Here is a 16,380-nt window from a genome sequence, read left to right on the forward strand (position 1 = left end):
TTTTTTTATGCATCCCTGTTGAATTAAAAAAAAATCTTACTGACTGTATCTGTTTACAAACTTTTGAAATGTAAACAGATACACGCCAAAAAAAAAAAAAAAAAAAAAAAAGCCTGTTGGCAGATGTACGTATTTAATTTTCTCTTCAAATAAAAAATATTGGCGATTCATCTTGCACTAAGGGACATACAGAAATTGGTGTCTAATTAAAATCTGTCTAAAATTTGCATGTCCCTATTAGTAGCAAATTATGGCTCACAGTTCACTAAAGGCCATTTCAAATATTAATAAATAAGAATAAGAATATATCTAAAGAGACTGAGAGACAGTCCGGTTTTAAATTACATTGGACAATAAAAAAGCAGACAGGGTGTTAACTGTAGGAGAAAAGTAAGAAAATAGTTAAAAGGGAGAAAGAAGAAAAGTATGAATGACAAACTGCTCAAGTTAGTTCATGCCCAAATTTTGCAGAATTAGTAATACTGGCAAAAACAGTTACTTGTGCCAAAGCTGCATGTTTGAATGTGCACAAGACGAGAAGGAGAGGGTTTGTATAATACTCTGCCAGTTAATTGAGACTGTAGATGTTTAAAGAGGTTCATCTTCCTCCGGGCATGTCATATTATCTTTAGCAATGGGCTCCCCGACACACATTTCATCACTTTATCCCCTAGTCATCACACCATGGTGCACATCTCATTAAAAAATAGCCAGTCTACAGAAAGCATTATCCAAAAAGGTTTGACCCAAATGAATCTGACCTAAGCTGCTCCTAACCTGTGACTGAACTGAATAACACTTTAGTGAATTGTAAGCAGAATGCACAGACACACCAGTCTTTATCTAATGACACTCAGATTCACAGGATAGGGCCCAGCGCAGACAGGGGCCGTGAAGCGGTGGCACTGTCCTGCCAGGTTGTGTGCTCTCTGCCAGAATGCAGTCGTGCTGTAAGTTAACCGCAGGGCGTGTGGCACGGGTTGGGCGGCCAGCGCTTAACTCTCCCCTCTCTATCATTTTCCATGTCCCTCACTTCTCCACTCAAAACATGAACCGCTGACTGGAGCTGCTTCACAGAACGGATCGACTGAAACATTTCGTTCCATATTTCTTGGGCAAATTCTTGGTCTCTAATTTTGACTCTTCAAAAAAGGATGGATGGAGGGAAAGAGCATTAAATAGACAGACAAGAGGGGAAACGAGTGAAACAGAAAGAGGTTGGGAGAAAATAAAGCGAAACGATGGCGACAAATAGGGACAGCAGCTATGGAAAAACTCCACGGCAGTGTCGAGAGACACTTAAACTAAACCTCAGTGGGGACTACAGCTCAGGATGTCCTAGGCCAACAGTACTTTTATTTTCAGACTGACCATTAAATAAACTGTAACATGGCCAGATTTTAGAGGAAAGGAAATATAGGTTTAAGTTTTCTGTATTTTCCAACATAGAAGAATTAATTAAAAAAAAAAAATCCTGTTAACTACATTAGAAATCACAGTCACATCTTATTTATATGCAGCTTAATTTTTCAGTGGTGTCGGAAGTCTATTTTCACAACGTTTCACAGTTTTTCTAGTCACTTATGTGAGATGACATGTAGCCTACAAATGAGATTTCCAATTAAAGTGCAAAACTTTAAAATATTGACAACAACAACTACTCACACACACACACAGTATATTTCTGTCGAAATTACTCAATAAATAAATGCTGATATTGAGCTATTAGTCTTAAATAAATATAATATAATATAATATAATATAATATAATATAATATAATATAATATAATATAATATATGATTATACTTGCCAGAAAGCGCAAACTGAATAATTTATATAATGTAAAAATAACATTTTCCTGTTAAATTTCATGTTAGCCAAAAATGTACCATAAAAATATGGTGACAATGTTTCAGGTATGACATACTGATGCCTGAAAATTGTAAATATATATTAAATATATGAACAATCAAATAAAACATACTAAAATGTAACACGAAATGCGCTAATGCACATTAGTAATAAAAAAAATACGACAAAACAAAACCATTTGAATAAAATGTAATCATATGTAATGTGACGTGCAGGGACTTCTGGGAATGTCCGTTTACTGTTTCACATCATGAATTATGTGGTAAATCATAATTTTTACTTTTGAAAGTATTTCACAGTAGAATTACATGTAACATTATGTTAAAACATTTCTAATTTTTCACCATTTTTAAACAATAACTGCAGCATTTTTCTTCAAAAATGTCAAATTTTGTTTTAAAGTGAAACCCATGTGCGGATAGTTCCGCTGTTGCCACTGTAAGTCATGTAATACACAAGTTTTGCATGCAGAAATGTAGGCCGTACCAGAGAGAGGCCTTTCTCAGCTTGTTTGTTTGTTATTAGCATGTGAAGGTGATAAACGTACCTCGTCAGGCGCTGTGGTTGAGGGCGCTCCCCAAACTTCCTGTAAAGAGAGAAAAACACTTGAGCAGAAATTCAACCACAATACAAACAAAAACATCATTTTATGCACACAAATAGTTGAGGGCACACCTGTGTACTACACTGTACCACTGTAACACACATAAGCCCGTTTCCAATCACTCAACGAGGGGCAAACATCCATGCACTCAAATTTGAGATTAGCAGGCTTGCAGCTGTTGTAGTGACCTTGTGAGAGCACGCTCACATGACCGTGTGTACAAACACACACAGGTGGCCAAACTAAACCACTTTCCCATTCTGATTACATCCACCAGGCTAATTATCACAGGAAAGCTGTCTATCGGCACAGTTTAGCGATACCTGCTGCCAAAAACGCATCGCTTTCCCTTTGACAGGGATTTAAAGGAATGTTCCGGGTTAAACATAAGTTAAGCTCTCGCCACAGATGCTGTTGATTACCGCAGCCCTGGCTTTGGAAAAACAAGCATAAATCACATTTACAGTAATAAACGTATAATGGGAGCCTACAGGCCAAGGCATTCTCTGGAATAAATGTTAAAATATACAAAGTTTCCAAAGTAGTCTTGTGTTAACACATACCATATAATCAATATAGTCTGATTGAATCGCTTGCTAATCTTAAACGATTACTAATCCAATATTTCAACTTTTACAAAACCGCTAAACTCACACACTGTATGCTGGGATATCAGAAAGAACATGATTGAACTATTTGCAAAGTTTGTACAGAGCAAACTTTAAAAAAATATATAATAATAATAATTTTACTTTGAAACCATTTTCACTCAGTAATACTCACAAGTATTACTGCATACATTTTTTTTTTTTTTTTACAAACTGAAATATTTTCAAATCACAGACACTGTCAATAAAGCTCAGATCTGAACCCATAACATTTTTTTTAAACAGTAAAATGATTGCCATCAGAAAAGCAACGTGCCAGTTTTAAGAAAAGTCCAATGATGGCCGCACATTCCCTCAGACGTGATATTTCACGTCAAGCAGACAAAGCTTTGTTTCTCCTAAATGTCACAGTGAATCGTAGAGTAACAGATCATCAGAGTACAGTAATGTGGAACACTGATTGGATGGTTTCACTTATGTTTGTGACCTCAGACAGCAAATAATGAAAACCGTTGCCTCGTTTCAGAAGAACCTGGAGGCCTGTCGTGACCCCTTCTGTTTGAAGCTGTTACTATAGCTACCTCACAACTGTTATTACTTGAAATCTAACCGAATGACTACAGTGCCCAAGACAACACTGGCCCCGGTCCAATTAGTTAACGCAATCCCAGAATGCACTGCAAAGAGCTTAGTGGGGGGGGGGGGATTCTCCTACCCGAAACAGAAAATTATTATTTAATATATCAAATAAATACATTTTAAAAAGCACAACACTCTGATGCAATATTAAGAAGAAAAAAAAAGAATTACTATGTACAATTGTATCAGCACAGCCCTATTCTTTAACGTTAAAACAAATGTTTGTTTGATTGAGTGTGTTTTAGTAAAGCAAACACAGGCCGCAGGAGCTCTGCTGTGGGGTTGTGCCCGTGGCGTAGTCTTTACGGTCCAGCTGATCCCCAGGGGTCCGTGCTAAACTGACAGCAGCCTTGAGGTTAAAGCCGAGAGGAGACAGAGACTGTGGAGGGTTTAAAATAGAAAAAGAGAGAAAAATCGATGGCTGGAGCTTCCTGATCCAACCCCACTGAACCTGAGGGAGTTACAGGAAGATCTCAAATCAAGTCACGCTGCCAATGCCACGAGACCGGAGAAGACCACCGCAGACTGAGAGGGGACGCTACAATAACAGCTGAAGAAAAATACATGTCTCTGAAAAAGCTGTGCATAATAAAAACAATTAATTCGGTAACACTTTAGGGACCAATTCTCACTATTAACTATAGCTTATTAGCATGCCTATACATATTGGCTGTTTATTAGTACTTATAAAGCACATATTCTGCATGACCATATTCTACATCAATACATAAACCTAACAACTATCTTACTAACTATTAACAAGCAGGTTTATTCAGGCAAAAGTCATCATTAATGGTTTGTTAATGCAGAGAATTGGACCTTAAAATAAAGTGGGACCTTTCATTATTTTTTAAAATAGAAAACAGTTATTTTAAACTGTGATAACATTTCACAGCATTATATTTTTGATCCAATAAATGCAGCTTTGCTCATCAGAGACTTATTTCAAAAACTTCCTTCATTAAAGAAACTTACAGACCCCAAACTTTTAAGCAATAGTGTATATGTGTTTTTCACATCAAACTAAATTTAATACAGCAACTTTAGTGACCAGTGGGCACATATAATATCTCTTTACAGAAACTCCCAATGGAATTTGCCAAGTGAATTGAGTGAATACAAAGAAACGGCAGCTTATATTAAACATGAAACAGTGCTATCAAGTTTTCGACAGTTATCTTCCAAAAGCTGTCTACTTATTAAAACATTTGTATTCACCCCCCAAAAATAGAAAGAACAGAATAAAAAAGTGGTAACCGCTTTAGTTGCCTGCAGGCTTAAATGTGTTAATCGTGGCAGGCAGCCATAAATGTAATCTCATTTAACAGACAATTAATTGATCAGCCCTACTTTCTGAAGATTCTAAGAAAAAAAAAAAAGGGTTTTGTTGGAAACTCTGAATTGAAGCACAAGTGCAAGCCTACAAACTTGTTACAACTTGACTAAATACCCATATCCTGACTTGCTATGTTGTAATACAAAATCAGAGAAATTAGCTGTCTTATTTACTTGAAGACAAACAGCAAAGCTTGTTTCCAAATCTGGTAGAACACAAAAGGTCATTGAGGTAGGGAACATTGGAAAGAAAGGGAGGGGAAGAGTGAAAAAGACGACAGACAGGGCTGGAATTAGGGGAAGGGATGAGGCACGTGTGGGGGAGAAGAAGAAGATAAGAAAGAGACAAAAAAGCAATTAAAAGAGAAGAAAAAAAAGAGCAAAAAAGAGGATCAGGGGCTCAGCAGAAAGATAAAATAGCAGAGAGAGAGAGAGAGAGAGAGAGAGCATGTGTGCGCTAGCAGAATAATTATAGAGCTGTAGATCAATAAGGTTCCCACAGTGAAGTGCTGATGTTTGAGAGGATAATGGATACCAGCTCGCTTCAAGCACATGCTGCTACTACACAAACCCCACAATCAGGGGCCCATCTGGGGCCACAGCTCTGCTGGCCAACACCAGCCGCCTGCCCTGGATCTCCAGTACAGAGCTCAATTAATAGGGATTTTTCTTTTGGCCCTCTCTCCTTCCATTTCTGCTCACCTCACCACAGGAAAGAATAAATGTATATTTCTATAACTATCAGAAAAAATATATTTATATACTTTAAGCATTTTTTTTTTACCCCATAAACAAATAATTGGTTTTAAATTTGGAACGACAGCTGGACATATAACAGATATACTGTAACTTCATATTCTCTCAAATAAATAAATAAATAAATAAATAACACTCAGTATATTCCTAGTAAATTCCACAAATGAAGAAACGCCAAACAACACGCCAAATTAAAGGGTTAGTACACACAAAAATGAAAATTAGGCTGCGTTTTACTCACCCTCGAGGCGTCCTAGGTGTATATGACTTTCTTCTTTCAGACAAATCCAGTTGGAGTTATATTAAAAATAGTTTTGATCTTTCAAGCTGTTTCATTGCAGTCAGTGGGTGTTGAATTGTTTCAGTCCAAAAGAAGTGAAATAAAAAGCGCCCTTCTATAAAAAAAAAAAAAAAAAAAAAAAAAAAAAAAAGTGCCTCACACAGCTCCGGGGGGTGAATAAAGGCCTCCTGTAGCGAACTGATACATTTTTGTAAGAAAAATATCCATATTCAAAACGTAATAATCACTTTAATCTAGCTTGCGCCAACAGTTGTACACAGAAGCAGTTTCGGGAGCATGACGTATGAGGTCAGTGTTGCGCATGCGCCGGTGAGTCTCGTGAAAACCAACGTTTGTTTACAGGATCAAAAGCAAGAAGCAAAGTTTCCTTACTTTAGCAAAGGAAAATCAGTCTCCTCTTGGCTTATATCAAAATCCTCCGACATTCTTCTTTACAAATCCTCGTTTTGTACTTCTAATTAGTGACCGTTGTTTTGATCTCTCTGTGTGCGTCACTTCTGTGCGGTGCATGCGCAAAGCTGACTTCATGCGTAATTCCCCCGGAACTGCTTAGTTTACAACAGTGAGCTTAAGCTAGATTCAAGTGATTAGTACATTTTGAATATGGATGTTTTTCTTACAAAAATGCTTCGATTCACTACAGAAGGCCTTAGTTCTCCCCCCGGAGCCAAGTGAGACACTTTTTTTTTAATGGAAGGGTGCTTTTTATTTCACGTCTTTAGGACTGAAGCAATGAAACACCCTCTGAGTGCCATGAAACAGCTTGAAAGATCAAAGACAATTTTTTATATAACTCCGACTGGATTCGTCTGAAAGAAGAAAGTCATATACACCTAGGATGCCTCGGGGGTGAGTAAAACTCAGCCTAAATTTCATTTTTGGGTGAACTAAACCTTTAAATGTGAAATTTTGAAGTAGAAAAACACTCCAAGAATATTGGTTTTATTTACAACTCAGAAAAATTATTTTATACTTTGTATAAACTCACTGTAAAACATCAAAAGCACTTTTGCTGGAGAATGGCATACTGTGCAAAGGCTTATTCACAATTTCAAGATATGTTCCTCATGTCCGCCAGCTAATGTTATCTTGTTTTTACATCAGCAGAATCCACAAAACAACCTCCAAGACCAAACTTTGCAAAGCACAAAAACAGTTGCACATGATCAACAGGATGAATGTTAGATCACTGGTACACAGTAACATAAGAACCGGGCCTTTTCTCAACTGCTCTGAAGCTCTGTTACACCAGCCCTGGGCCATCAGGCCATTCTTACTGTGAAATATCTTTCACGCGACACTTTCCCTTACCATCAAATTATTGAAATTCCATGTTGTTCATTTAGTGAAATATATTAAACCTGTACAAACTGAAATACAATTGAGGGGTCGACAGGAAGCTTTTAAACCCCTGCATTGTGCCCCATTTACATTTTCCCTTTAGCAGTCCAGGCATGCAGCATTACAATCAACATAAAACTCTATTCACAACACATTTTACTTTTGTAATATAAACAAAATGTAAGGCATAGCTTGATTTTACCCACTGGGAAGTGACTGAAAGGTGAAAAGTAGGCGCTCTGCATCAGAACACAGCCAGATCTGCATGAAGGATGTGGAAGGTTAAGGTCAAGTTCACCCTTGAGAGCATCTTGATGTCTCCCAGTGGTAATGTGTCTGAATAAATCTATCATATATTTGCTACTATTGCTGTAAACTTTATGATTTCAGCGTAAACTAAAGGAAAAGGAATAGCAAAGACATTTCAGAGGCAGAGAAAGTAATTACATTCTGATTGAAGATTACAAAGAAGAACTTTTTCCTTTCGAATAATATAATAAATTATGCAATAAAACCAGGAATGTGTGTTGTGACAGAAACTGAGTCCATTTTTATTTCATGTTGACTTTAAAGTTGCATTTGTACAGAGCAATGGAACTGAAGCATGTTTTCATTTGACATCCATTTATATTAGAAATAAAATATTTTACTGCTCAATTTTAACTTTTATTGATCAGATAGTATATTAAATTCAGTTCACTCTTACTGCAGTTGTTTTGGCATGAAAGTTCAGAGGACTGCTTGTTCAATCAGACAATTCAGGTTTCGAAATACTACAAGAAAAAAGAAAAAACGATTACAATGAAGGAAAAACACACGCTCACTTTCACAACTTTTCCACTCCAAATGCGTAACTCATTTTGCATATCAGCAAAGGCCCGTTCCACATGCAGGCAAAGTTATGGCCCATCGGTGGAACAATCAAGCGCTGAAAGAGTTTAACATCTGAAACAATGTGGTTAACGTGCACCTGTTTTAAAAACGGTGTTACATTCTGAACAAATGCCAATATCAATACATGCCACTTCCCTTAACTGACATACAGCAAGGCCTACTTGATATTTTTGTGACATTTGTGCAGAATCATGCACTTAGACTAAAAAAAGAAGCAAACAGAATTGAACAAAGTCTTCGGGTTATTCGTGTCTGGGTCTGATGAAGAAAAAAAGACGACTTCTTCAAGCCAAACAGACTTTAATTGGCTACAAGACCAAACATGAAGGCTGTGGAAGTCAATCAAATCGAGATCCCACCACATGTCAAGACGCTGGAAAAAGAGCCGTCACAGGAGAGCGCAGAGAGAGAGAGAGGGAGAGAGAGAGATGTGAAGTGTGGAGAAATTGTGAGTGATAAGAGAGAAATAGAGATACAATTTCGACGAAAAACCACCAGCATTTCCTTGAAGTCTTCCTACAGAGAGAGGAGTTAAAACGTGAGCATGTTCAGAGATGTGCAAGCACCATGCATTGAACAAGAGAGTCAAAAACACGATCACACTTAGCTGTTTGTGAAACACCACTAATTCAACTCACTGAAACTCTACTCGACACACCTTGAGTTAATCAGAACACAAAACAATGACAGGACGCCCAGATTTTATTGTTTTGGAGCAAATTTACGTTCATTTGATCCTGAGGAAAATATGAGGCCGAATGTGACTCAAGTGATGGCTATTCCATTTCACCGGTGGTGTTATGAGGAAATGTTTTTTTCAGCTCGTAAAAAGAGAGTGATTAAAAATTAAAAAAAAAAAGTCCCCAGATTTCAGCTGGAGTCTTATCCTATTTATTCAGTGAGGTCGTGCGGTAAGATAGCGCTCTCTCTCTCTCTCTCTCCAGCTCTGCCACTATCTATCTGACTCGACCCATGGCTGTTTCTTTGTATCCATCCTCATGGGACTGACTGACAGTTAAGAGCTTCACACACACTTCAGAACCAAGACAGTAACTGAGATACAGGGTAACCAAAATCATTTTCAGCTTTCAATAGCATTCCCGAGACATGCTGATTGTAGGCCTTTGTCAAGACAGGATTACAAAAAAATAGTGTTAAATTCTCCTAGATCTTAAAAAAAAAAGTACATTACATTCTTTGGTTTACACATAGTGTAGAAATGGTCATTAAAGGAATAGTTCACAAAAATGAAAATTTGCTTTAAAAAAAGGGGGAAAAATTTATTCATCCATTCAAATGTAAATTTGTTTTGTTTCTTTATCGGATTAGATTTGGAAAAACTTTGCATTGCATGACTTGCTCACCAATGGGTCCTCTGCAGTGAATGGGTGCCGTCAGAATGAGAGTTCAAACAGCTGGCATAAACATTACAAGTAACACAACACAATTCTACTCAACAAATTAATATTTTGTCCAGTGAAAAGCTGTGTGTTTGAAGGAAACACATTTATCATTAAGTCATTTTAACTTTAAACTGTCACTTATGGCCAAAATACCAGTCCATAATCAATAATAGCAATTACTCCAGTAAAAAAGTTCATCGCCTGTTGTCCTCTCACATCAACTTTTCACTTCCCAAGATGTTAACTGGTGGACTGGATTAATGGTCATGACAGTTGCTTGTGGGTTATTTCTCAATGTTTTTATCAGCTGTTTGAACTCTCATTCTGATGGCACCCATTCACTGCAGAGGATCCACTGGTGAGAAAGTAATGTGATGCTACATTCCAAAAAAAAACAAAAATCTACTGTACGATACCACCTCTTTAAAGTCATGATGAAATGGATTTAGGAACATCTTTACTTGCATATTATGGAATAAATCTAAGCGTAATGGATTACTGAAAAAGACAAAAACCCATTTACTCAAACTCGCATTCATTTTCACTGCAAGATCATCAAGTTATGACACTTCAAAAGAAGTAAACGCATGCATGGATGCATTTATAATATGCATGTACAAAATAAGAGTGAATTTTCATTTCATGCCGACTTTAATAATTGAGGAGGTGCGATGGGGCGGTGGGGGGGATACAAGCAAAGCAAAAAACCTATTAAGTTTAAGAAGAATGATGCTGGTGACATTTCCCCTTTCAAATGCCTGCAAGCAGAGCTCAATAGAGGAAAAGGAAGCGCTGTCAGAATTGTTTTTAATCTGTTTTTCTGCATGTTATCCATTTTTTGCTTCCTTCCCTCCATCCTTCCGCTCCTTTCACTCTTGTCTGTTCCATGACAGCACACAAGGAAAAGTTCCTTTCTTAATCAAGGTCGACTGAATCAATGAAGTAACACTGTCGCTCCAGTGTTAGTCGAATTACAAACGCATATGACATTTCTTCTGTCTGTGGTTTATTTTGCTTACGTTACTTATGTAAATGTGAGTCAAAAAGTGATTCTTGTGTAACCTACATAGATAAGCTCAAAGGTGACCTATATTTCAGAACAGTGAACAGAGGTGTGGTGAATGTTTACAGCGTATGCACATTACATTACTTTGATCTAGGAATGTCAAATGTACCGCTACCTCAGTACCAAGAATTTTCTTCCTATTTTCTAAAATAATAAAATAATCAGTCTGATCAAAAATATCAGATAACCAGATTGCCTTCCACTTTAAATGCCACTATTACATTGTTAATACTGAACTGAAAAAAAAAACTATTTTGACAACAAAAATAAAAGTTCTTAAAAAAATAAAAGGCAATATTTTAAAGGCTTTTAACTTAAAGCCTTTGTGTATAATGCATCATAATTAATTATGCCTTGTAATGCACCTTATAATGCATTGTACAATCTCATTAAACCACAGTTAATACATTATCACATTATCAATTTCACTATGCATTTTAATGAATAATTAAATAATTAATGAATAATTATAATGCATTATACCCTTTTAATAACCCTTTATAATGCATTATACATAAAGTAAAGTGTTACCAGATTTGTACTTCAGCAAGGATGCGTTAAATCAATCAAAAGGTGAAGAAAAGACATTTATGATGTCTAATATTGCACAGCACAAGAAGACTGCACAAAACACGTCTTTCAGAAACAAAAACAAAACAAACAAAAAAACTAACACACCTGTGAATGGTATAGTGGATAAATAAAAATCATGCAGTGAAGAATATGCTAATAATATTCAAATAATAAGAATATGCAAATAATACAATAACCTAATTTGTTGATTTTTATATTATGTGTATATATATAAACAAAAAAAAAATATATATATATATATATATATATATATATATATATATATATATATATATATATATATATATATATATATATATATATATATTATGTTTTAGCTATGTTTTTGATATTATGAATCGTGAAATTTTACAAGCACGACAGCCCAACTTTGATGGTATTTGACAGAGCTGGTCACTCCAGCGCTGACTTAATGTATCTCAAGGTCATTAACCTTTTAAAAACATGATAGGTGCCAACAAGCTAAGTGTATTTATTAAGTAGTGCAAAAGTATCAAAAGTATTGACTCCCTGTTTTCCAAAAGGAAGTGAGGATGATGTAATGGTTTCATCAGCCAGAGCAGCAGGGAGGGTATTTCTTACATCAATACAGAGTAAATCAGTCCTCAGTGGGGATTTTAATTTAGACTCTGTAGGCGGCCACAGATTTCACTCCAGCATGATGGATGTGCCTGGAGCAAAATTTTCAGAGAAGGAAGTGATAATTGACCACTAGACACTAATACAAAATAGGACGCATTGTTCATCCGATCACAACAGAACATTAGTTAAAAACATCGGGCTAGATTTTAAAATAATTAGGCAATTCCCATTTTCCAAAAGCATTATCCATTAAATCGGAAAAATCTTCTGTAAAACCTGTGGATTGTGCGGCCTAAAGACACATTGCAAGAGAAAACTCAAGATCAAGCTATGCTTGGAAGCGTCTCATTTAGTAGATTGTTTTTGGACTTCCCCAGACAGCCTCATGACAGCATGAATGACAGCTGAGCATTTTTTTCCTTGTCTCTGAAAAACCACACGCCACAGTGACAGAAATGGGAACTGAGATTCCTTAACCAACTGAAATCTACAGAGGGGTGAATGTGTAAAACCTGAAGCAACAAATGCACGCAAACCAACACGTCGATGAAAAATACACTGCGTTTCTTCCTCATAAAACATGATGTGGTTGAAAAACAGAAAATAAATTACTTCAAATCAGATTCTGTCACAATCAACAGGGGATTTTTACACTTGCTCACCACATTTTTAGTGATCAGATAACTATAACGAAAAAACCAAGCGTCAATGACCTCGAATACTCGTTTGAAATCTGATCAAGAACAGTAGATCAGTAGACACATGTTAATGTGGCTGAGTGGCAATGAACGTGCAAACCCAATCAGATAGGAATCTGATCGATCAAGACACATGACTTAACACTTAACACTTAAGTCTTCTTACACACACACACACAAACACACACACACTTGCAACCATTCACATGCCCATTAATAGAAGAATTAAAGGGATACTCCACCCCAAAATGAAAATTTTGTCATTAATCGCTTACCCCCATGTTGTTCCAAACCCGTAAAAGCTTTGTTCGTCTTTGGAGTTAAGATTTTTTGGTTTTTTGGATGGAGGCTTGTGGGTTTGTGATTGTCTGATAGATTGATAACAGTGTCAAGGTCCATAAAGGTATAAAAAAGCATTGTCAGAATAGTCCATCTGCCATCAGTGATTCAACCATAATGTTATGAAGCGACGAGAATACTTTTTGTATGCGAATAAAACAAAAATAACGACTTTATTCAACAATTTGTCTCCTCTGTGTCACTCCACATCAGCGTAGTGCCATTTTGGCGAATCTGAGCTGTACGCAGGCAACTTACGCTTTGTTTTTACTTGGCAGTCTATGGGACAGTCACAAGCCTCCCTGTTTTCATCCAAAATATCTTAAATTGTGTTCCAAAGACGAACTAAGCTTTTACAGGTTTGGAACGACATGGGGGTAAGTGATTAATGACAAAATTTTCATTTTGGGGTGGAGTATCCCTTTAACTGTGACACTTTTCACAACAACAAGTACCGAGAAAAGCCAAAAAACAGAACTGATAAATGTTATCAAATAACTAAGCACATTTCTCAGTTTTGTCTACTCCAAGCATGTCATAATCCTTCTACTGATGTGCAAGGAGCGACTAACACGCTCAAACAAGCACACTGTAAATCACAGAACATGATGTTGAAACCACGTTTCTCAAGAGCATCGACCTTCTACAACCTTCTTCTCGCTCTCCCTCTTGTATCCTATTTGTATTTACTGATTTCCTTTCAGAATGATTTGTGGTTTAACATCCATCCATTTCATCTGGTCCCTCTTGGAAGCTGGTCTAGCAATACTTCACATCTGACTGTTCCTCCCATTATGTCAAAGTTGGATAATAAAGTTCTTAGTTTGGTGTCTAAATAACTTTAAGTGAATTTTGTCTAAGTATTGTGTATTATAAATTATAGATATAAAGAACTCTTTTATCTGACCAATGCACTTGTGGTTGACAAAAACAAAAGAGAGAGAGTACAGCATATGACTTTGTTGACAGTATAAAAGTGTTTCTGTATCTGGCACTCATCTCCCTAACAAAACAAGAGCAACAACTGCACATCGGTATGGGTAGCTGCAGGGCCACAGGCTGTGACATCATCAAAAACAGACAGGAGAGGATTAAAAGTGCAGATACAATTTCAACGCCTGCGGCATCCTCTAACTGAGCTATCCACTGTTATCACTGCTCTATTCACAGTGTAGACGTGCATAGTTCAGGGAAAAAAAAGAAAAGTCCTGAAGTTATTCCCAAAGGAATAAGTCACAAGATGTGTATTCTGCAGTCCTTTATTAAAGGGTTGTGCAATGTGTGGTACTGGTAATAATAAAAACTAAATATTTTCTTTGTGCACCTGAACTACCTTCACAAAAAGAAGGGAAAAAAAACACAATGCTGAATTTACGTGAACTATGAACTATGAATATCAATGCTGAAGTGTTTGATTTCAACTGTTTTCATACAGGTTTCCTCAAACACTCCTTCTAGTGCTAATCTACTCCAACCCAAACTTACTGAATCTGTTAAGTCATAAGCTGACAAGATGTCAAACTGCACAAACAAACAGGGCCACTTTTTCTGAAAAGTACCGTGAGACTAAAGTGAGCTGTTTCATCATGTACTATGCATCTACGGTTGGGAATCGAAAATCAATTCCAATTCCAGAATCAGATACTTACGGTCAGGAATCGTATACTTGTTGTAAAATAGAAATTTCAATTCCAACTCTCAATTCCTGTGTGCATATATGTTTTTTAGGTGCCAAAAATGGGCTGTTAAAAATGCATTTGTCTTTGATTCATTCATTCAATATATTTATTCAAAAACACAGATTCATCAAGTAATGAGTAAATCTTTGAGTGAGTAAATCGAATCATTCCATTCATAAATTCTCAATTCTTTGTTGAAGTATTCTGGTTCCAACAAGTGGCTGAGCATAAAGTGCCACGATGTCATCCACTTTCACATCAAAATCATCAGCATTATAACTTTTACGTTGTGAGCTTAAAAAGTTACATGTGAGCATACGTCAGTACACTGCAGACAGTCATGAATGCGCTGAGGACCGTTTGCCCAGGCTGTGGATTAAAGGTAATAATGTTGCACAGACTGATCATTTCACTTCATAAGACCTCATTGTATCGTCAGGAGCTATAGGTATTAATTTGGTCTTGTTTGTATATGTTTTTTTGACTATCCAAAACCAGCAGCCACAGACATGCAGTGTATGAAACGTCAAGGACAGCAGTTTCAGCTAAAACTCTTCTTTACTGTTCTACTGATAAAGTCACATACATCTTGGATGTCCTGAGGAGAGTAAATTAAAAGCAAATTTTCATTTATGGATGAACTAAACATTCAAGCAGCTAATGAATCAGAAGTCTCATACATTCACAGAAATGAGCTTACTACTGCGATAAAAAATAAGGTGAATAGTTAGAAACTGGAGGGTGCTATTCTAATAAAATTAGGGCAATTAAAAAAAAAAAAAAAAACTTTATGGTTAAAGTTATTGTTTTTGGAGTAAACAGCCTTTTCAAAAATTGCACACTTCACCTTTAAGAAAATGAATTCTTCTCTTAAAAAGCTAGTGAGCACTAACCACAGTTATGATTCATCTTTCACATTTAATTTATCTGATGTGTATGTGTGTCTGTGTGTGTGTGTGTGTCCTGTCTATCACAAGGTCCCTTCAGGGCAGACAGATAGATTTCTGAGATCTAAACCCCGCGACTACATTTACAGCGTCTTCTTATTGAGAAATACCATCTTCCTGAAGTCACAGCAACAATAGTCACACCACACCAGCGTTATTGGACAACCTCGTGTGCCGGCAGGACCAGAGGCAAGCAACCTGACACCCAATACTTTCACCATAGAACCTGGCAATGCATTAAAACTTTACACACAATCCTGTCTCATCTGAATTCGTTTACACTCTTCATTTTCAATTGAACACGCACGCCGCTATAATTTGATGCCGAGTGCTGAAATAAATATGACGAAGGCCGAAGCATAATACCAGTGGTGTACCACAGCCCAACGGCGAAGCATTAGCCGAATCAGCACAGCACATTGTGAATCATCTCCGTTCAGTGTCTGCTTGGGTCCTTCCTCGATGAAGACCAGCTTCAAGCCAGTTTGAACATATGGATTGACTTTACCTTTTATAGCGGCACCAACCATTAGTTCATTCAGGATTAATGTACTGTTAACAGAGTTAGCCATGAGCAAGAAGTTAGTTAACGCTCAATTGAGCCTTTATTTCCTTTCTACCAAGTCATTACACGATACGGAGAGCTGAAAGATATTAACTTGCGGAAGTCGAGTTAGCGGTTACCTCAAATTACCGAATTATGCTGACCTTTCGACAGCA

At 36.8% G+C, this 16,380-nt stretch overlaps 1 protein-coding gene across 1 annotated transcript in view; it reads right to left on the reverse strand.

The window, feature by feature from the left end:
• rbpjb (recombination signal binding protein for immunoglobulin kappa J region b) overlaps positions 1-16,380 on the reverse strand; it is a 47,256-nt gene that overhangs the window by 18,471 nt on the left and 12,405 nt on the right. The window contains exon 2 of the mRNA XM_042728325.1: positions 2,422-2,460. Coding sequence (XP_042584259.1) covers positions 2,422-2,460 — 39 coding nt within the window. The remainder of the gene's footprint in view (positions 1-2,421; positions 2,461-16,380) is intronic.

Source organism: Cyprinus carpio, chromosome B7, assembly GCF_018340385.1.
Source record: "Cyprinus carpio isolate SPL01 chromosome B7, ASM1834038v1, whole genome shotgun sequence".
Lineage (NCBI taxonomy): Eukaryota > Metazoa > Chordata > Actinopteri > Cypriniformes > Cyprinidae > Cyprinus > Cyprinus carpio.